Below are 22,705 nucleotides of genomic sequence, written 5' to 3' on the forward strand. Positions count from 1 at the left end.
GCAGTACTCGGAAGAAAGCGAACGAACATTTCGCTCGCAACTAAAATTAAGCTAAGCTGTTGACCTCGCTCAATCGCTCTTTCTTGGTTTCGTGTAATGGTAAATTAGCAATCACTGAGTTCTTTTAGTCGGCGAGGACGAACTGTTTGAAGCCGGGAGGATTAAAAACACCTCTGAAGTGAACGCGGACGTAAAAAGGGAAGCCTGTCAATATCACTCTGGCGTGTGGCAAAAATTCAGTGAGTTTATTGTCTTTAAAATAACATCACATTGTTATGTACTTTAAAAACGGTTGGCTTTTTCCTTAATCAACCTGTATATAAATTCCGTTAAGTTAACCTTTTCCTGTGTGATTTTGAGTCGAGGGAACGTAACGATAGAGGTGCATTTATTCCTGTATGTTTGTTACACTTCAGTCTAAGGTATTATTGATGTAAATCTGAGCCCCTTTTACGTTGAAACTCTATACTAGCGTGAATCGAGATCTGTTACTATGATGCAGCTCACGGCAACAGATCGTAAAATTGAAATGGCACCCTCGGTTTTTTTTAACTCTTTGTATATTTTGACATTATTTTGAAATCCATTTCCCATCTTATCTCGATTCAAGGGCCACTGATTAGGAAAAAAACTGTTAAATTCGGTGAGCCGAAACAAAATATGCTTAACAAGCATGTTTTGATCCGACGGCCTAATGAAAGGAAAGCGAAACAAAGTCGAAAGCTCAAAAGCGGAATACCCCATATCTATTTTCCTACTATCCATCCTGCCACGTACCCACTGAATATTGAACGTCAATTGGTGGTGTTTTCAAATAAGAGCGCGGCTTTTGGAAGAGGTTCATTTAATCAGTCGAAGACTTAGACGTTTGCATGTTTACATATAGAAGCTGATATATTAGCGAGAGTAATCCCATTCAACCGGATATAATTAATATCAAAGCATTGTGTGCACCAAAGCTTCAACGAATCTAAAGTTGTGTTGTTAATATAGTTTGTTTCGTGCATAAACGTTTAATACTTATTTATATTGAAAGTTTCCATAGTGGTGACTTTATTTAACACATGGTGGTGTTGAACTTACTTAATAGTTACTAGCGGATACTAGTAACAGAAGTGTTCCGCGGTGTTATGAATTAAGTCGGTTATTTCAATTCAGGCCCTTGACAAATAAGTGGGGTTAGTTACTTGACTGATATTTCGCAGAAAGGTTTGTTTTAAGCATCAGCCATCGTTTCGGTTGATATTAGACTAGCCAGCCTAATAGTTCACTGAATTGGTAACGAGTGGTTAACAATTAAGCAATAGAACACTTTTTCCGTGATTACATAACCTCATCTAAACACGAGGAGGGTTCGGTGAATCTGAGACAGTTATGCAAACCCTCGACTACGTCTCGGGTTTCTCGAGAATTCTCGCAACCCCCTGAGCGTTTAGATGAGGCTATGTAAACACGGAAAAAGTGCTCTATTGCTTTTATAAAATAATTCTCAAAAATATGCGCGAATCTAAAACGTCACAACCGTGTTTACATACTCTTATCTAAACACACCTATCGACCAATGAGAGCGCGCGTAGTAGCTCAGTTATTTTATAACTGTAAATTAAATATCAGTGACTTTAATTTTACAGACTGAATATGGCTAGATTTGAGTGCCCTTTTATATACCAATCTTATACTCTCAAGCACTTCAGAAAAGGTCAGAAAAATCCCCGAAGTCTAGGTTTGTTATGGTGGTTGCCATCTTAAAAATCCTTGATAAATTGTACTGGTCGGGTACACTGTCATAAAGTATGTGAAATAAGAATTGTTAATGATATTTTATACAGGAGCCATCTTTAGGGCGACTTATAATTTGGCCTCAACAGCTTATTTCACAGTTGTATTACAAATAACATACTTTGAATGCGATGTGGTAGGTTTGAAACATCATTGTCAAGTTTTACGAGGAGTGTAACAGTGTTATACCGGTCAAGCAGAGGACTGAAATGGCAGGTGAGTTCAACATTCAACTTTATTTATAATCTGACAGTCAGCTGATAAAAATGGATCTGTATGCAGAGAGTGTGTTGGGATTGTAAAGATATTTATGTGGATACAGATGATTATAACAAACTATCTACATGTATGGTTTCATAAACGCCATTGCCTCTGATGTCTTACTAAAACAACCAGGAAGAATGATTACAATTGTTTTGGAGTTTTATATCGCAAAGCGTTTGAATGTGACTTATTTATACTCGCGAATTTTGCTGAAAGTGATGTTCATGATTTTTATGACTGGACTAATTGTTGTTCATTGTGGTACAGTACGTCAATAAGAGTCCACCCCCACCTCTCAGAAACAACCACACCCTTTAAGGAAGAGACCTTTTTAGCTTGGGTGGTTTGTTTTTCCATTACAGACCACGTGATATTGTCTAGAGAATTGTTCTTTTGTCCATCTAAAAATTATTTATTCAAAGACACGTGGCCCCTGCGGGACTATGTGAAAATTTGAAAGTAACTAAGAATTCTCAAGAGTGTCATCACTAAAAAGGTCTATTCATGATAGCATTGCTATTGATATTGAAATTAACGTGCTGGAGTATTCAGTGACGTTCTTCGAGAATGGTCACGATGACAATCAGTTACATGAGGGTTTGGCTGAAAAAACTGCAAAGAAAGGCTATCTGAAAGGCTATCTGATTTTATGCGGGACTGTCCACGATAAACTTAGGCTCGTAGCTTTAATATAGAAAAACAATGTATATGCAAGAAAGAAAGGAGAGGAAAACTCATTCTTTACAACCTGTTCGGGACGGGGGTACATTTTTAAAATTAGAGTTCAATTGCGACGGGGCGGGGTATGATTTTCGTATGAAATTATTCTAGGAATACAGTTGCGATGGCACTTGTTTAAAAACCACAGCCCTCCCCCGCCGGGACGTAGCAACGATCACCAAAGCACAAAAGCTGAAACTATTTTATACGTTAGTACAATACAATGACGAACGTTTTCTTTACCCGATGTACAGCGTTGAGATACTTGCTGAAGATATTTGAGAGTAGGAAACGATCCAACATTGTTTTAAATGGTTTTATCAGCCTTGTGAGTGTAATGTAACTGTTATTAACTGACTAGTTAATTTTATATCCTAATATCCAAGAAAACAAGAATGCCGCAAGTTCTGCTGAGAAGGACCAGGAAAATAACGCAGAAAGTGGTGGTGCCTCTAATGAGAGTCGTCACCATAGCGACCTATTATGTAAGTCTGAGCGATCCACCTGGCAAAAGGTACCAATGCGCAGTCAGCATTCAAGACCACAAAGAGAAGGTATTATCAATCACATGTGTTGATGAAAGAGTACATAATTATTTACATTCCCGAGACTTCCTGGTGTTTTTAACGGTGAATTATCTCTCAGTTTGTGTTTGTATGGTTTTCCTCGTCCTTGTACTCGGCTCTTTTAGCCACGGAAGTTCTAATGTTATATCAATTGAATAATGAATGATTACTTTCGCGACCAAATAGTAAACGGTTACACAGGAATTGAATTTATCTTTATAAGCACTGGACTGACTGGACTTGTATCTCCTGAGGAGTAGCAATATGGCTACCCGGTTAATGCTAAAGCAACCAGAAATCAGTACTAGGTGTTGAAGTTCGTAAATAAGACGTATCGTTTATAACTGCTTGTGTTTCGTCTGATTTGACACTTAAAAGTGAAGTTGATATGGAAAAATTCGACTACTCTCACTCCCTTTTCCCAAAGAGTTCAAAGTTAAGTGGCAGTTTCTTCAGAAGGTAACAACTATCTCGAAGCATTTGTACACATACTGAAAAATAAAGGTCTCCATTGCCATACGTCTCGAGGAGTCGTTTTCAAAGGGGAAAATTTTAGTGTTACGTATAGGCAACCAGGTGGGAAGTGGTCTGAAATCGGCACTTATTCCATTTCAGCACAAGGGCCAGGAGGTGGAAGTCGAAACAATGCGACTACTGCTGGAGTGCCTCGTGGAAGAGCAAAACGTCAGGGCAGTACAGGAACGTCCAGTCGATCAGTACCTTACCACAGGGAACTTTGTGAAAGGACTGAAAGAAGTTGTGAGGATGGTACTGGAAGAAGGGGAAAGCGAGGGCGCGGTTTTGAGGGTGAACGAGGAAGGTCCAAAGGAAGAGGAGGTGAGCAACGGTGTGCGGTATGGCCACGCACTTTGAACGCCGGGGAGAAGTACCTCAATACTCGTCTAGTTTTAATCGTACCTCCATACTGTCCACGGCAGGTATTCTTTGCAGAGATGACTTTTGCTGGACGTCTCTAAGAGCACGTGCAATTAACTGTTTTGTTGCCGTCGTCGTTGTTGTTGTTGTTGTTTTTTTGTTGTTGTTTTTTTTCTGGTTTGAGTATACTTCTTACAGTAGTAGTTTAAAAGAGCAAGGCTATTTCTTTTTACTGATCTTATCCTCAATTCTCTCGACTTTAAAGGAGAAGGTCACTCCAAAAAGCTTACTTTTTTGCCTTCACCTATAGCAAGAAAACATTCAGCTTTTCCACTCACCGACGTTTCAGCCTCTGAAGTGTCCACTATCCTGAAGAAATTCGTCTCGAGAGAAGCAATTTCGGAGGCCGCCGTTTTGAAACTGTCCTGGCAGCCAGGCAGTGTTTATGTGACGTCACTCCGTCCGACTCGAAATTGGCGGGAAGGAGAAAAACCTTCAACTGACTTAGCATCCTTCACAAGGTCAGCAAAATCTATTATCCACTTCACTATCTTCAATGCTATCATTTCGGAGTTTGGAGCATGTTTGGCTCAAAATAATATGGCTAAAGAGCAGCCATAATCCAGAATGGTAGTTAACAGAATTGTCGGAGGCCATTTGAACAAAATCTCGCGGACGAAAACGAGGGCCTGGCGGCTGAGTACTGTTCAAAATGGTGGCAACGATGTTCGAATTTTGGGCTTCTTTGGAGACGAAATTCACAATGAAAACCTGCACTTTAGAGGCTGAAACTTTGCTGAGTGGCTAAACTTATTGCAAGGTTTTTGTTAGCTTTGACAAAAAAATATACGTTTTTTGGAGTGACGTTCTCCTTTAAAGGAAACGACAAAACTTTTAAGTTTCAAAGACTTGTTTCGACATAACACACTGTCATCTTCAGCTGATTGATGTACAAAGCGTTGGAAGTAAATCTAAAACTATCCTCAGAATTCTCACACTTTCACGCTTTGCGTCATTTTGTGGTCACAATTAGCATTTTTCTACTTATTATAAATTCTACTTCCAACGCTTTGTACATCAGTCAACTGAAGATGAAAATAGCTTCTGTCGAAACATGTCATTGAAACTTAAAAGCTAAGTTTTGTCGTTTTCTTTTAATTCTTGACTTGCCTGCTATTATCAAGATCCTTTAAATTCTCGTGACATTTGATTCTAAATTGATGTTATGGGAACAAACTATTAAGATTCTCAACCGGTGAGATACCGTGACAGGCTGATCCGTCATTGATTCCTTAAAATTCAAACTTGACTTAATGCAGGAGGGAAGCGAAGCAAAAGGCGTCATTAAACCATAAATCTCATTGGTACAGTAGAACCCCGTTTACACCACTACTGGCGTGTATTAAAATCTCAGTTGTATAATTATAAACGCCGGGGTAGGTTCAAATAATTTATTATAGCTCTTTCAGAATACTGTCATTTCAAAAAAGATATAATTTAATCTTGTCTGTCGACTCTTGTCTGCAGTATAATACATTTCATTAGTGTTCGCAGTAGTTCAGCACAATTCAAAATAAGTTTCCATTTGGTTTTGTCACTTGTCGAGTATTTTAAATTGGAGGCGCTTTTCGTTTGCTGTTTGTTGGAAGCAGAGTGACGCGTAATGAACTGTTTTTGTTGACGTTTTTTGAAAACAGGGCATACTAACCAACCTGAAGCTGGGCCCCCCGACCCTGTGTCCTTGGGATTTACTCAGCCGGACATCAAGTACGAGTGGAACAAGTGGTATGTGTTAGGTTTGCACCACAGGACAACACCAGACGGTATAAGGAACTACATTGAGAGAATCAGCGGCTATGATGTAAAGTACGTGGATTGGTTTAAGCCAAATGGAAAAGCCATTGTTACACTCAAACGTGAAAAAATTTCAGGTAAACAATTACTGTGAAACTTAACACGCCAATACCATCGCGGCTAAACTGACCAGTCACTTTCAACGGACCAGATCTATAACACCATCATCACTTGACATTTCACTTCCGCTCAAGTTGTCAAAAACGTCAGTCACCAACAGAAGATCGAACGACTGATACACCTCAGTCCAAACCATCTGCTCTAAATACCAAATGAAAATATATTACTCACGGGATCACACAAGAACGCTATGTCCTTTGATAAAGAAAAAAAGACCGTTGATATTTTACCTTGTGGTTGCACAAAACATGTAGGACGCATGCGTTCTAGGATCGGTAGCGTGATACTTATCGTTCTCTTCCCCAGAACTACGCGGTTTTCTTTTAAAATGCCATGTGATACTACACTCTCATTGTAGTTGGGAACAGCAGTTAGTTTCATATTTCGGGAAAGGGCACTTCTCCTTTAAGTAAATTTATCACGTTTGCTACTTCAACGCAAACGCCACGGTAGAATTGACAACTATCTTGACCTACGTTACGACCGTGCCTAGAATGAAAATACACACATGCTCTACGATTATGATCAAATCAAGGTTGCTGTCCGTTTATATTTGGCAAGGAGCAAAGCCCAGGCTGATTACCAAAGTCAAGACAAATGCGGAAGTAGGCAGGGGTGGGGACCAGCATGGCTACTAACTGTCAGTGCTGTACAGTGAAACCGGCATTAAGCGGACCCCATATTAAGCAGATACCCTCTATTAAGTGGACACCAGCTCGAGTACCAAAATTTTCTTCCTACACGTACTGTAAAATAAACCTGCATTCAGCGGACACCTCTGTTAAGCGGACGCAGACACCAATATTAAGCCATTTTGTTGCACAAAACCTACAATAAGCGGACACTTTAAGAGCTTCTTTCTTCTAAAGGTCTAGTTGAGACTCCGTTTCACATAGTTCAGCGATGTCGTTTTAAAGCTAAGTGATTATTCCAGATTGATGCATTGACTGACTGGACATTTTCCAATGAGCAGTGCTTGATCCTACACTGTGTTACAAAAGAGTTAATAATTAACTATTAATGCACAACATATTAGAACCTGTTTTGAAAGGACACCCTGTATATAAGCGGACATTAGTGAGGGTCCCAAGGGTGTCTGCTACACTCTGCACTATATGAGATTGTCTCTCTAGTTACTGCTTTGGCAATGGTAATGTTTTCAGATTTTGCGAAGATTCTCAGAGAAGCAGCGAAAAAGCCACTTGACGGTGTACCCGTGCTAATTGAAAGAGCCCCCAAATGTAAAAGCATATATGTCAGCGGATTTTCGGAAAACACATCAAAAGAGCAAGTGGAAACGTACTTTAACAAAATCGGAGCCTTGGAGAACGTTGTCTTCAATCGAGCCTGGGACGAAGAAGGGAGGGACAAGAGAGCTATTGTGTATTTCAAAGAAAAGAAAAGTAAGTCGAAAAAAATTAGATCAATTTACGATTACGTTAGTTGCCATGCAATTAACTTAATGAAAGCTAGTTTCTGGTCGCGCCTCTCGAAAAAGGTTGAGAGTGTGACACGGCTTGGAACCGGGAAACGATGATCAAGCAGTCAATTCATGTTTGGTTCAGCTATGCTTTTACAGATGACTATAAACAACGACGAGGGCAAATTCGTTTGACAAAGTAATTTACATTCTTCTTGAGGATCGAATGGATATCACCTATATCTAGATTCAATCAGTCCTTCTTTCAATGTCAGAACTATCATTTCGCTCAATGCATAGAGACAGCATGCAAATCAATTTAGAATTGTGAAAATTCTCTTTCATGGTTCAGCTCTACAGCTAAAACACGATGATTTTTGGTCATATTACCTAGTTGTTCTAAGAAGACGGCTTAGGCCCTGGTCAAACGCCGAACTGCACATGAGACGAACTAAACTGCAATTTGAGTCGATCCAAAAGTGACGGGTAGAGCTTGACCGTTGGGTCAAACGTCGAACTAAATTTCCGTCTGCTTCAGATAGATAGAACGGGTTGGTAGATCTAGATTCAGTGGGACGAACTTAGTTGAGTCAAACGTCGAACTTATCATGAACTTAATTCGCTCAGTTTAGTTCGTCTCGTGTGAAGTTCCAATTTTCACCTGGGCCTTAGGCGCCGAAACTACGCCGGAGGAATTTGAAAACGGAGGTTTCACTCTGAAGACGCATCAAATGTTTTCCGTCCACACTACGCCGGAGGAATTTAAAAACGGAACAATCACCGCGGTCATTTTGGATTTGTGTTTGAGGAGAACTCGGTCATGGAAAAAACATGATTATCATTACTACATTGTTTTCAAAATGTTTTCCGTCCATACGAAAACGAAAAGCCGGCGTTTTCAATTCCTCCGGTTTGAAGAGGGTTTTTGAAAAGCTCCCATTTCGTGACGGATTAGAAAACCAGCTGCCTAACCGTGCAAAAAAAGCTGCGTTTTCAAATTCCTTCGGCGTCGTGTGGACGGGGCTTTAGAGACTTATTTTCGATACTTGACGTACGTGGAAATTAAGGCATTGTGCCACTCATTAGTCCTTTTGTTTAATAATGTCTTCGTTGCTAAAGTAACAAGAAAAGAAGTGATGAAATATATTATGAAAATTAGTTGACGTCAAGAAAATTATTTTGTTAACGAACATATTGGATAAAGACATTTGTCACTCTGGTTTTGTATTAACTGCTTGACACCATTTTGGATTTTTACGTAGCGTGGTTGCCCTTTCTAGTGTTCTGACGTCATATGTTTAAAGGAAGTGCTGGTGGCAATTTAAAACATTAAAATGGCTGATATATATCAAATTTTCTTCGACAATTTGATGATAGTGTGTTATAACTTACGTTCTTCTCTACAGGTGTAAAGAAATCTACCAACGACGACCAATTCATTGATGGCAAACCTTTGCATGTAGAGGCTTTCTATCCTTTTATGGGAACACTAGTGCCAGTTGACCAACCGACAAGACCGCGGCCTAGATCAGGTGACGTCCAAGCGACTGGGCAGCGTCAATTTTACAAAGCTGTGGACAAGGACATCATGGAATTTTTAATGAAATCCAACCAAGAGGAAAAATTGAGAGGACTTCTATATTCGGACGAACACGCTCGCGTAAGGTGGACAAATGAGGAAGGATACGTTCTCGTAAAACACGACGTACCGGGAAATAAGGTGGACAAGGAATTTGATGAGAACACCTGGAAAAACTGCTGCTCAAAAATAATTGACAGCTTTATTGACAGTTGTGCTGCGAAAGAATTTCCAGTCGAAGAGGACATTTGGGAAGCAGTAGCCGATCAGTTGCCCCAGATGGAAAGAATCCTTCCTAAGTTCACAGCGCAAGTTAAGCTGTCGAAGGAGTCGCACACAGTTAAACTGATTTGCCAGAAATCTAATATGTCAGATTTTGAAGAAAAGGTCTCAGATCGGTTAAAAGCAATCAAACAAGAAGAACTTGAGAAACAGTTGGAGCAGAAGACGCTTACTGACATAACCAGCGAAAAACTACAACTTCTACAAAATGCTAGAATTGAAGACATTTTGAAGAAAGAGTTTCATGAAGATCTTCAAGTAAAGATCGACTTGAGCAACAAAAACCTTGTGATAAAGACGCCTAAAGGACGTATGACATCTGTCGTGTCTTATCTCAGAGAGCGGCTGGATGAAATTGACCGCAACGCCATAGCCATGCCCCCAGAAATTTTAGACATCTTGAAAACAAAGGTTGGCAAAAGAAAGATGACTGATGAATTGCAAGGATGTGCGTTTAACGTTGATGAAAAAAGCAAAAAAGTCATCCTTCTTGGACGGGCACCTTCTGAAACCAAGCAAGGGAGAGAAAAGACAAAAAGCGTGCTAATAAGCGATTGCAGTCTTTTAGTTTTCGACTCAGATAATAACCTAATGCGTTCAAAAAACTGGGACGATCTCTGCAAGAAAATGGTCAAACGCCTGACGATCCGCCACAAACGTGAATTAACTTGTATAGCTGTCTTTGGGTTCAAACAAGATGTCACAGAGGCCGTAAAGAAAATGAGAGATTTTCTCAACGAGAAGAAAGCAACAGAAGGCCAGTTCCGAATCGATTCGTCGATTCATCGAAAGTTCTTCAACGATTATTACACGGATGATCTTCATGCAATCGAAGAAGAACTGACCCACTATGGAGTCAAGATTTCTTTAGAAGAAAGTGAGGGCTTAATCAGATTTTCAGGAACTGAAGAGGGCGTCAAAGATGTTGAGGAGAAGATGTACGCTCTGCAAGACGAAATAAAGGAGAAGAGGTTCGTCATTTCCACCCCTGGAATGCGAAACTTCTTAGCCCAGGATGAAGGAAAACGGTTGATTGAAACCGTGGAAAGAGATTGCAAGTGTGTTATAAAGATACCAACAGAAACCGAGGAACAAGCTGAAGACGACGAAAGTGAGAGCGATGAGTCATTTAGCAACAGTAGTGATGGCGAGGAGGAACTCGATGAAGACGACACCTTTTTCACCTCAGAGCGGAAAAAGATGATCTGGAGGACGGGGAATATCGAAGAAGAACAGGTTTGTTGTGATGCGTCCATCAGTCGAAATCAGTAATGCCCATCGACCCTTGTGCAACCCCTGGGCATTAGCTAGCAGTTCGTGAAACAAATAAAAAGGCATGCCAAGCTAGGTCCGCTGGCAAAATGTTCCCCAATATTGCAAGATCTAGCCGATCATTTTTACCATCTCATGGTGACCTGTTACAGATAGATGGCCATGCACCACAATTTAATTGTTTGATCACTGGAATATATAGAAGCCAGGAGTTTTTTATGTAAAAGTTAAGAGGCCATTAAAGATCCCGTCCCTGGGATTGCGAATGTGAGCAATCACTCAACTAGAAGAGTAAATCTTTATTGCTAACTAATGCTCAGGAAGGATGGGTATTGCTTAAGTAATTGATTAGTTTAGGTCTACTAGGTTCCTATGCCCAGGGTGAACAAATTGGCCTGCTAGTGTAATTATAACAACTGGAGTAAAGGTCATTGTCAGGAATACTTCGCATGTTGTTAACCACCAGTCCATTTATGATGCCTCGTTGGTCCCAAAAGGAAGGTCTTTAATTACTTGCCATTGCTGGTAGCCATATGTTTACACACTTGAACTTTCAAAGCTCATTTACACAACTGTGTTACATGAATAGAGAGATTAATTTCTGTGACAAAAAATGAGGTGCTGAGTCCATGGGGCACGTAAACACATTTGTTCGGATGAAAGAGAAAAGCCAGAAACATCAATCAGCTTTTCTTAAATTACCTACGTCAGTTCAATTTACCATTACCATCTTCAAGTTAGTAATCAACTTTGTGCTGTCTCTTAATTGTGCTCTAGGCTGACGTGTTAGTGTGTTCTGTGGGGTCAAAGTTCAATCTTACCATTGGTGCGATTGCAAATGCCATCAGCAAAGCTGCTGGTCCAGCTTTGCAGGACGAGTTGAGGAAGTTGAAAGAGACGACAGCTGACATGGGTGACATTGTTCACACGGGCCCTGGAAACTTGCCCTGCCGTTACGTTATTCACTGTGTATGTTGCCCGTGGAAAGGACATGCTGAGCAAGAAGAGGTCAGGATAAGAATATCCTCGTCCCAAATGAGATCACTTCATTGGCGGCGTCGTAAAACTTGGTTGCAGTTTTAGTTTTAGCATAGGTCTTCTAAAAATGGCGAGGTTGTTTTTAGAAATTTCAAGAACGCCAGGCATAAGACACGGAACATTGTGTATTGTTGAGACAATTCCAAGACTTACAGTGCGTTCCTTTGGGATCAGCTGGATCAGGATTAATGATGTAAGATCACTCCGATAATGTTGGAGCCGACGAATCCTCTCTGGGGAAGGATTCATCGGTTCCTTTGACGCACCCTGATCCGAGTGATCTCGATCATCCCAAAGTAACGCACCCTTAGATTACCTACCAGAAATTGATAAGTGGAAAGCACCTGGAGCTTGCTAGATGAATTCAAGGGCTTATTCCTTAATGCTATTTGTTGTTTTCATCCACAGATTCTAAGGGAACTGTTTCGAAAGTGCTTTGACAAGGCGTCCGAATTGGGTGCTTGCTCAATTGCTCTACCACTTGTAGGGACTGGTAACCTTGGTTTCCCGTATAAAACCGCCGTTCACATTATGATCCAGACAGCTGTTGACTACAGTCAGGCAAATCCAGAGTCACCGTTAGAGGAGTTCCGCTTTATAGTGTTCGGCGGTGATCAGAAAGGAATTGCAGCTTTCCAAGAGACGTTTGCAGAGTTCAAGAAGGGACATATGCTAGTGCGGAAGCCTCGAAAGCGAGAAGCTCCTAAGAACAAACCAATTCCTGTTGGATCCGATTTCAAATGCAAAGCTGTTCGCATCGGAAAAATCGAGTTGAGGGTAGTGAAGGGAGACATCACCAAGGAAAACTCCGATGCAATCTGTAATGTAGTCACTCAAGATCTTGACATGAGCAGTGGAAATTTAAGCAAAGTCATCTCTACAGCCTGTGGTAGCACAGTAGAAGAGGAGTTAAAGTCGAAAGCTCCTCAGCGTCCAGGATCTGTTGTGACCACTTCTGCTGGACGCTTGTCTGCGGAAAAGATCGTGCATATGGTTGTGGGATCTGGAACGAAACAGCATCTTCAAACATGCGTGGAGAAAGCTGTCAAAGAGGTCGATTCCTTAGGCTTGGTGTCAGTGTCCATTCCAGCGGTTGGTAGTGGTGGACTGGGACGGACAGCTGAAGATTCTGCAAAAGTGGTTTTCGGAGCAATCCGCACACTCCTGGCCAGGAGACCATTTAGTTCACTTCGTGAGATACGAGTTGTAGTCTTTGACCTTTCCATCGTTGGTGCATTCGTGGTCGAGTTGGATGCAATGCAGCAAGAAAATTTGGACCCCTGCCAGCGCGAAGACGATGAAGGCGATGGTGATGATGATGGCGAAGAGGGCTTAGAAGCTTGTATAGCTTCAGCTGATGAGTTAACGAAGAAGTATTGTCACAAAAAGGTTATTGTGTATGGGCGGGAAAAGTCACTTGATGAAGCTATGGCAGCCTTAAAGGACGGAGTCGCCAGTGCTTGCAATAAACCCCGTGTCATCAGACACGAAATCATAAGTCGTTTCCCAAGACGTTCCATACGGGAACTAAAGCGAATGTCGCGCGCTCAAGATGTGAAATTTGACCAACCAGAGCCAGATACTATTACACTGGAAGGGCTTCCCAAAGATGTGATGGACATGAACACAGAGGTGTCAAATGCCATCCAGGAACAGATGGGAAGAGAGCACAAAGAGGAACGTGCGGATCAGATTTCCAAAACTGTCCAGTGGTATCTGGTTAATCCAGCTGGAAAACTCGACCCCTTTGATAAAATAGCCAACAATGATATAGAATCAGCTTATAAAGCAAAGAAGCCATCGCTTTTATTCACACATGAGAATCTGAAGGCTGAAATCAACTTTGGCAACAAAGAGGTCACGTTCTTGAGAACAGGAGCTATCAAAAGGGTCCTTCGTAAAGATGGTAAGAACACGGCGGGGAGTTCACTTTTCAATTACAGATTATTTACTAATAATATAAAGGATACAAACACACATAGTTTTCACTGTCATAACGTAATGCCCACTTAAACTCCGTCTTTTTCTCATTGATTTCCTTTCTTATGCCAAAATTAGTAAGATAACGGCTGATTTATGTGTGAGCGTCGACAATTTCAATTTCTTTTTCTGCGCTTTGAAGGGCTAATCTCTGTAATCTCTCACATTGTGGCACAAATTGAGGATGAAATGGCATCCTATCAGTTTATGTCACAAAGCTGAAATTAGATTTCTCTGGAGCAACTTTTTCGAGGTCGAGTGTACCATCGGTTACATGTCTTCCCATGCTTTTCACCGGCTGCATGTCGTCTCGAGCGTTGTACTGATAACGTGAATTTCCGCGCTTCTTACATTTGAACAGCATCGCTTCCTGTTATAACTACTGACTACTCTTACGAAAGGGCCTGTGGATGATAACAGCTTTCTTGTTATTAACTTAAACAGTGTTACCTCTTCCTGCTGAGTGGGATCCTCAGCCTCGTGACGAAAGTGGAAAAGAGGAGGTTCTTCATTTGGTTAGCCTTGCACAGGATACCCAGGAATATAAAACGGTTCAAAAGATGTTCCATCAATCAATGCGAGGGAAGGCTTCTATCACAAGTATTGAGAGAATTCAAAACCCATCGATGTTTCATTCATACATGCTGAGGAAACAGACCATGGATGAAAAGAACGGGACTCTTGAAAACGAACTGCAACTGTTCCATGGAACGAAACCCGACAGCGTGAAATACATCAATGTGCAGGGATTTAACAGGAGTTTGTGCGGAATTCACGGTACGTACCCTCATCAAAATATTACACTTCTGTGATAAACAAAAGCTTAATCACGAGCATAAGCAGAAATTCGTGTGTGAACGAACGTGGGTTAACCATAAGCACATGCACGGTGATTCTCCTTGATCGCCATCTTGAAGCAGTCGTCACCAGATTTACTCCGCAGCTACTGTGCATGCGTATTCCACGTTTTCTTACAGCTTAACTCGACGTCGTAGCCAAAGTCTTCGTTCCCCTTGACAATACTAGCGGTCGGGAAACGAGCGTTGTCAAGCTTGCGCAGTGGGAAACGAAGACTCCAGGAACGAGATTGAGCTCTTAACTTGTCTAACTTTACCGCACAAGTGCGAAACAAACTTTGACTAGTCAGTAACGCAAGCTTCTCGGCGCTTTCCCACACGACAGGAGACGAACCCATTTTCCACGTCACACTCATCGGATTTGTTACCACTGAGCCATATAACTAGATTGAAATATCACAAGCCTTCCGCATACTGCCACTGCAGGGTTTGATCGCAGGATTGCTGATGAACACCGTTTGTTTGATTGAATCGAGTTAAACGCGCCGTTTGACACTACCCCAACTTTCACACGGTAATGATAAATAATATCCCCAAACAACTTTCACACGGTTATCCCCAAACACGCACTCACTTGGACTGTTTTTCGACTGTCCGTCTGTCCCCACTGAGTTCACCTCATAAATTTTCCACTTTTCAAGCAAGCATACCAAGTAAGTAAGTAAGGTATCGACTTTCTTGCTAGTTGTCAGAGCTTTTATTAACCTTAAACTTCGAATATCTCAACCTATGATAGGTGCGGCCTATGGTGATGGTGTCTACTTTGCAAAAGATGCATTTTATTCCATGACATACTCACAGCCACGTCCCAACGGTGACCGCTTCATGTATCTAGGGAGAGTGCTTGTCGGGAAGCACACCGTTGGCAAGCAAGGAATGAAGACGCCTCCTGCCATCGACCCGATGAAACCAGAAATCCTCTACGACTCCGTTGTCAACAGGGAAGAAAATCCAACTATTTTCGTAGTTTTCAACGATTTTCATGTCTACCCGAAATACTTGATTACTTTTAAAGAGATCAGTCGCGATCGGTAAGTCTATATATCAAAGCATCGGCCTTGCAACACGGATTGATTTGTTTTTGAAAAACAGCGATGATATTTTGAACATTGAGAAGCGATTAGAGATAGTTAACAAGAGAAGTCAGTACTTAGCAACTATTCTGTGTTCAGTTGGGATAAAAATCTATGATCAAAGAATAGAATAACATTTACTGAACTCGGCGCTTTTTAGTAGATATGCCCACGGAAAGAACTACCCTAATTTAAGTAATAAATCAAACACGAGAGATCGTGTTTGACCACAAATCCAAACACCGAGAAGAGAGCTGAAAATACGACGCGCAGCGGAGTATTTTTGACGAACTTCGAGGTTTGGAAATGTGGTCAAAAACTGTCTTGAGTGTTTGGTATGTCTTCACAATCGAAACCAAAACTAAGGAGAAAACGGAGAAATAAAATCGTGAAAATCTATGCTAATTAAGATCAGATATCCAGACACCGTCACGGTCATGATTTCCTTTGTTTAAACATGATGAATTATTAATAAGTTTTAGAAGCTTATTTCCAAATCGCTCAAGCAAACGGAAGGGACCGATAAGGGAAGGTACGTTTTTTTATTGGCGGGGGGGTTGGCCGGGGCTTCGGAGGGGAGGGTCATTAGTAATTTTTTTTAACAAATTGGGGAGAGTCAAACCTGTTTTATTCGCAACCGGGGGAGGGTCACAGTTTTTTGGCAAGGAAAAAATTACTCCATGTCGCTTAGTTGACAAACAAACACGCGACGTGTATAGAAACCTAAATACAAGCAAAGCTACCAGTCAAGATTAATCTAAATTATTTACAGGTGTCGAAATATTATATCAAAAAACTATCTTGTCCAAACTAACAAAGTAATTGTCTCTCTCGACCCGTGCCCGCTTTCGTCCATATTTTGACGGCGGTAATGTTTCCGCGCGGGGTTCTGGTATAAAATTGGTCTCCGGTGACGATTCGTGACTTCAGCTACTCGGGCTTGAATCGACAACTTGATCTACTACATCACTTTGCGAGTCACTTTCAACTTCGGAAAGTGATGAGGTTACTTGTTGCTGCACATTTCTTAGCGGAGGCTGTCGAGGTTGTTGACACTCCATTGAATCGTACAGCAACCTGCTCATGTGCGCTTTGATCATTACGACCTTTTCAGCTTTCTTCCCTTTGAAGGTGATCTTGTGATGGGAAAAGTACAAAGATAGCTCGTCCACCCTCAAGGACGACAGCTTATCGGAGTTGTACAGTCCAACCCAGTCAATGTCATTTTACTTCCGGTTCAACCGTTCCAATCGCTCCCTTTCAGTCTCCTCTTTCTTCTTCTTCTTGCGTATTTTTATCTGGGCAAGGTGCTCAACATACTCTGCCACAAGCTTTTCGGGGACAATGTATTTATCTGAAAACTTTCTAATAGCCTCACTGTCCCCACTGACTATTTCACTTTCCTCAAACAATCGCTTAATCTGAGCAAGTTGCTCCGTCTAACTTCATGAAATCCTCGCATTCACGATAAACGCATTTCCCTCTTTCTATTCCTCGCACATCCTTGCCCATTTTCAAGTTTTCACCGTGCAATCACACGCCACGCAATTAACTGCTTTGTGCGCAGACGCGGTTATGTGAGTAACACTTCCGGTTATTTTTGTCTTGGAGGATGTGGGGGGAGGGTCAGATGTTTTTGTGTAGGTATTTGTGAAGGGTCATGCATTAATCCATTCTGGGAAGTGGGAGGGCCACGACTTTTTTCGCAATAAATTTCTAAAATACCCCCCCGCCCCCCTTAATAAAAAACGTACCTTCCCTAAGCTAAATAATGCACTATTTTTATGCATTTTTATATAAGAACCAGTATAACCTCGTTTGGAGCTAGCTTCCCAATACTGGAATTTTCGATTCTAACGCGATGTCTCTGTTGTTGTCAATGGCAAGCTTAAATGAAGGTAGTAGTGTCAAGTTACTTCAAATCTAATTCAGCTGCATTAATTTTTTTCGTGTAGTTGTCTACATGGTTAGGGTGATGGTTGGTTACGTACAATTACAGTAACAAAAATGTTGTTACAAAAGAGTTGTTACCCAAACTTAAACCACAGATATGTTTTTGGAATGTTCATAGAAATTTTAAAATAGGTCTGCTTATGGAAAGAGTCCATTTTCATGTTGCTTTGTAAGGAGAAAGTCGGATAATTTATAGGCGGCTATTATCTACATCTTCCAAATAACAGTGGAACACGGTCGGAAGGACGAAAAACGTTTTCAAAATAGGGCTTATAGCGTCGACTTAGTGGCCAAGATTAACAACCAAATTGCTTAACACTAAATGTATAAGAATATAGTTATGACTCCTTACAACAGAGAATGAAATGCAATATGGTTAATAGAGCGGTTTTCATTTGAGTGTCGAAAGTAATTGGTTTTGCATCGACTACGCTACACGATTGGCTTAAAAAACTCGCGCCACTTTTTCATACAATGAGAAATGAAACCAAAACCAATCATGACTCGTTCGCACTCGTTTTCCCGCGCTTTGCGTCAGCTACATGTCATTACTTGGAGTTTTGATTGGTTCACTGGATTGTCCGCGTCCTTTGTGATTGGCTAGAGTGATTACTTTGGTTTTGGTTTTACAACACTCAGTTGAAAACTGCTCTAAAACTTATATAAATTAACTGCTTACTTTATCCTTCCGGTAGGAGTTGGTATTGTTTTCTTAGATATGACCGGCAATAATAAAGAAAGAAAGCTGTTCCCAGTTGGGGGTGGGAGTGTTAGCACGGGTGGGAGGGAATGAGTAATTAATTTCAACTTCACGCTCACCACGCTCTATTCTGGAAAGGATAAAAACAGAAAATGTGCTACGGAACAGCACCTTGAAGTCCAGATCACGACTTCAGCAAATTGAAAGCTCTGTTCAGCAACAACCAGCCGGGGTTTTCTACCTTCTCATTCCCGCCAAACCCGAATACTTCCATTTCATCGACATCAAATTCGTCATCTCCTGTTAAAAACGTTTGAGACTCCTCGTCAGGTGGACACTGGTAGGAGTTATTCAGGTCTACAGAGCATTTGCAGGAATTGGGCTTAGCCTCAATGTAAAGATCTCTTCCAAATGCTGGCCCAAGGTCTTTGTCGTAGTAGATGGCAAATTCTTCTTGTCCAGCTTTCAAAGGCAACTTTGTTGGCTGCAGACCACTTGGGTTAATAAGGCTGAACAGGAACGAATCGCTAGCTTTTCTGTGACCTGCAGAGGCTATCAGCAGATCAACATCTGGTTAACTAAATTTGACGTTCAGAAGGATGGTGTCGCATTTTCTCTGGGGTGGGTGTGTGGGGGGGGGGGGGGGGAGGGGGCGGGACTAAAAATGTTTTATAAGGGGAGGCTCCGCCCCAAAGTCCAGACAGGAAAGCTATGCCTTCCGTATACCTTTCGTCGAGAAAAAATATTCCTTTACATACCTACTTAAGAACACTGCACCCCTTTTCTAAACCCTTGGCATGAAGTTAGTGAACAATATCGGATATCACGGGAGAGAAAAGATGTTAACCAAAAGACAAGTATTATCATGTATTCAGTTCAGTTACGTTTTATACCTGCCTTTCGTAGCCAAAGCTGATTAACCGGCAAGTTGCCTGAACCATATCTCTGTACCTCCCTTCACAGGAATATTACATTATCAACGCAAAGATGGGTTACACAGGATTTTCTTGCACAGGAAGGAATGTACCGACTCACTCCATGACCTCGTGTCCACGTGACCAAACGTCACGTGGACACAAGGCAACAAGAGATAAATGCTATGTGCATTTGAAAAGAAAGTTGCAAGCTAGTTCCAGTCTAGTACTGAGAATGCTAATATGGGCTATTGTTTTTGTACGAGTTCTATTTCGTTCGATTGCCGAATTCAATCGAAACATGTTCCTGATCGAGCTTAATCCATGGATTGAGTTCGATTGAGTTCGATTGAAATTCAGCTCGATCGGGTTCGATCGACTTTGCTAGGAGTCATATTCTCAAAATCTAAAGAAATTAAGAGCAGTAGAAAACATGACAATTAGATATATATAATTTGCACTGAGCTCCCCACAGGAACTAAGAAAAAAAGACAAGGCTGTTTTTCTGACATATAAACTTAGTTTCTAAGGTCTTGTTTTGTGGGTATGCCTAAATCAAATACGCTGGGTTAAAATGCTTACCGGTATGTTCCCACTGTTGCTCGGTATAGCCTCCAAATATGTATTCGCCACTCTTGATCACTGTCACCGTAGGACCCTTGTAGTCGCATCGGGCGTGAAAGTCGGCAGCAGCCCAGCCATCACGGGAAGCACGATATAACAAAGCAAAGAACAAGTTGTCCCTGGTGTTATTGAGTGCTTGAGTTTCCTTCAACCAATTCATCAAGGTTTCGCGTTGATCTGAGGATAGAATAACTGAATTCTTGAATGGCCTCGCAGTGAGCTCACTGATGATCCCCTCAACTTGATAAAATTCAGCCTTGGCCAGTAGCTCTTCGCGAATTCGCACCATCTCGTCTTTAGGCACAATAAGCTGCCCAGTGCGAAGATAATTCAGGATATACCGGAAGTGAGTTCCATCGCGATCAATGAAGTAAGATCCATCCTCGCTTGGCTTTGTGTCAAATCTTCTCGAAAACATAGCGTGTAGCATGGAACCTGCCATTATATTGGGAAACAAGATAACCAAGAATTGCAATTAGGAAGAACGCCAGTACCGGTGTTTGAGAAATCAGATAAATGACAGTGTAATTTGAAAATAACATACCAAAACATACCTGGATCTTTATTCAGGGTTGCTAGACTGGTCGAGAAAAAGTGGCCGCCGACATTGAGCCTCACAATTTTCGAGAAACGAACGTGCTCCAGCTTCTTTGGAACCTCATCACAGGCTTCCTTTTCGTTGTTGTTGGCTTCATCGCTGGGCTCGACAGGGAGAATGTTTTCTTCCTCCGAATTACGTGAAGACATCTTCCTTCATAGAGCAAATAGAAAATGTATTGAACACCGAGTCTGTAGAAAAAAAAAATGAAGTTATTCTATCCACTCAATACCCCGGGTGCCAGAGGGGTTTTATTATGTCGCGAAGCCGCTCACAGAAATTGCGAAAATCCCTCAGTCACGTTGAACTTGCAAAACCAGCCTCGAGCAGTCTCTAACGTCTGTAATATATATTTTCTAGTTGAGTCGACACAACTATACATCAAAACTGTCTATGCTGTCAGATATAAATGTATCTAGCTAAACTGAAATTAAAGGGCGAGTCTTTGGCGTACTTACTGATCGCTTTAGACGGCGAGCAATGTCTCTTGACTTTTACTCGAAAATCCGTGGGGAAGGACGCAAAACAAGCGTAACTGCGAGTTTGACATGCGAGCAGTCACGGGAGCCTCTCACGTTCCCCCACGCTCGCATGCTCGCGAGCGCGACCGCTCACTGACCTCACTCATTTAGCGTTCTTCTTCCACACGGATTTTCGAGGAAAAGAGAGACTGCTCCCGGTCAGCACTATGGCTTTTAACTGGGACTCGATTCGCCAAAAGCCGTGCTTTTATTTACAGGCTCAACCCTAGGCTCAACCAATAAACTATATTAAGTGTTCTAAGATTGTTGTTGTAGTTGGGTCAAAGGCATTTCAGTCTGCCCCGGTTTTTTCTTTCCATCCATCATTGCAAATTGTTTAGTAAGTTTAATTTGTTTTGTTCATCAAGGTTAGCAGTTTTTATCCTAATTAGGGGCCCAAGAATCGGGATAGGATGGCAAAAGTATCTCAAAAATAGCAATAAAACAGAAACAGATAAAATTTCCATCCTTCATCCACAGTATTATCGTCACGAGAATTGAGGGCGCCTCTTGCCTTGGGCGGCACAATGAAACATATCCCGATTCACGTTAGTTAAGAGTTTGAAACTGGCAAGGACTAGCCCCACAGAGATTTACGACAACTTTAAGTTTTATTTATAATAATCAAGTACCGTGATGATTCGATTTAGCGCCTGGGGCGCTTATTTACATTTGGTTCCTCAAGGGAGGGCGTACGTTTATTCGAGACAGGGCGATCAATCGGGACAGAAACAGCCGAATGTTTAAAAACAAAATTTTTTAAGACGGTATTTAACAACAAAAGAAAAATACCAGAAACTGTAACAGTAACAAATATACGGTGAATGTTTTGAGGGAATTTTAATCTATTTCGACGCCGATAGCTTTGACAGTGTCACTTAAAATGTCATGTCAATACGTAAATAAATGCTTCGTGATGCGGCATCTTCGACATGCGACTTAGTGATCCCGTCGAAAGGATCCTTTTCGAGTGAATTACTCATGGCTTGCTGAACAACCCTGAGCCGTTCTAGCCCTGCACATGGCAAGACTGATTTTTCTTAAAGCAGCAAATAATATTGGAATTGGGACGCTTATTAGAATGGGGGCGCTTATTGGAATAGGGCTGAATAGGGGCACTTATTTATAAAAGCACATTCGAAGGGGGGCGGTTATTCGAAAGGGGGCGCTTATTGGAAGGAGGGAGCCAAATCCAATCATTACGGTATTAAAAGGTACACTGGACTAGCTGCGCTTCTATAACATCGAGCAGTTCTCTTGACCTAAAATCACGGGAAATTTCAGTCTTGTTTTGAAACGCAACTTCGAAATTACAGTTATATATAGGTTGATTTAAGAAATGTAGATAATGAAGAAAACGTAAACTCCAAAAAGCCATACGTTTTTACATCACGTGCAGAACTAGGGATTGGAAAAGAGAATAAACAGATTCAAGTTTTGCCACCCGCCAAAGTGATAATACCTTGTTTACCTTTCTCAGCTTTTTGTGTCCGAATTCACTTCAGAGGTATTTCTAATCCTCCTGGCTTCAAACGGTTCGTTCTCGCAGACTAAAAGAATCCAGCAAGCGATAATTTACTCTTCGAAGAGACCAAGTGAGTCCAATTGAGCGCTGTGAACAGTACGAGCTCAATTTTAAACTGCAAATGAAATGCTATCCGTTCGATTTAGTTCTGAAAAGTTGCTTCAACGATTCCGGCTTGATCACAAGAAAT

At 41.4% G+C, this 22,705-nt stretch overlaps 3 protein-coding genes across 6 annotated transcripts in view; 2 read left to right on the forward strand and 1 right to left on the reverse strand.

Moving 5' to 3' along the window:
• Positions 1-18,517, forward strand: LOC145494658 (uncharacterized). 2 transcript variants are annotated; one of them, XM_081474195.1, is made up of 11 exons: positions 1-239; positions 1,941-1,995; positions 3,150-3,317; positions 3,945-4,166; positions 5,903-6,136; positions 7,343-7,582; positions 9,006-10,696; positions 11,510-11,740; positions 12,179-13,676; positions 14,195-14,527; positions 15,344-18,517. In XM_081474195.1, exons 2-11 carry the CDS (start codon positions 1,989-1,991, stop codon positions 15,640-15,642), a joined length of 4,923 nt encoding a protein of 1,640 aa, XP_081330321.1. In that variant the 5' UTR covers positions 1-239; positions 1,941-1,988; the 3' UTR covers positions 15,643-18,517. The 2 variants fall into 2 exon arrangements, with proteins under 2 accessions (XP_081330321.1, XP_081330320.1); XM_081474194.1 differs by lacking the exon at positions 1-239 and adding an exon at positions 1,403-1,699 and having other exon boundaries at positions 1,920-1,995.
• The window catches only part of LOC145494659 (uncharacterized), a 45,441-nt gene that overhangs the window by 20,449 nt on the left and 2,287 nt on the right, over positions 1-22,705 (forward strand). The window lies entirely within an intron of this gene.
• On the reverse strand, positions 18,518-22,605 carry LOC145494667 (uncharacterized). 2 transcript variants are annotated; one of them, XM_081474209.1, is made up of 4 exons: positions 22,462-22,605; positions 20,426-20,622; positions 19,830-20,306; positions 18,518-18,876 (listed from the first exon to the last, which is right to left on the reverse strand). In XM_081474209.1, exons 2-4 carry the CDS (start codon positions 20,616-20,618, stop codon positions 18,518-18,520), a joined length of 1,029 nt encoding a protein of 342 aa, XP_081330335.1. In that variant the 5' UTR covers positions 20,619-20,622; positions 22,462-22,605. The 2 variants fall into 2 exon arrangements, with proteins under 2 accessions (XP_081330335.1, XP_081330334.1); XM_081474208.1 differs by having other exon boundaries at positions 18,518-18,885; positions 22,462-22,604.

Source organism: Orbicella franksi, chromosome 8 (genome assembly GCF_964199315.1).
Source record: "Orbicella franksi chromosome 8, jaOrbFran1.1, whole genome shotgun sequence".
Classification (NCBI taxonomy): domain Eukaryota; kingdom Metazoa; phylum Cnidaria; class Anthozoa; order Scleractinia; family Merulinidae; genus Orbicella; species Orbicella franksi.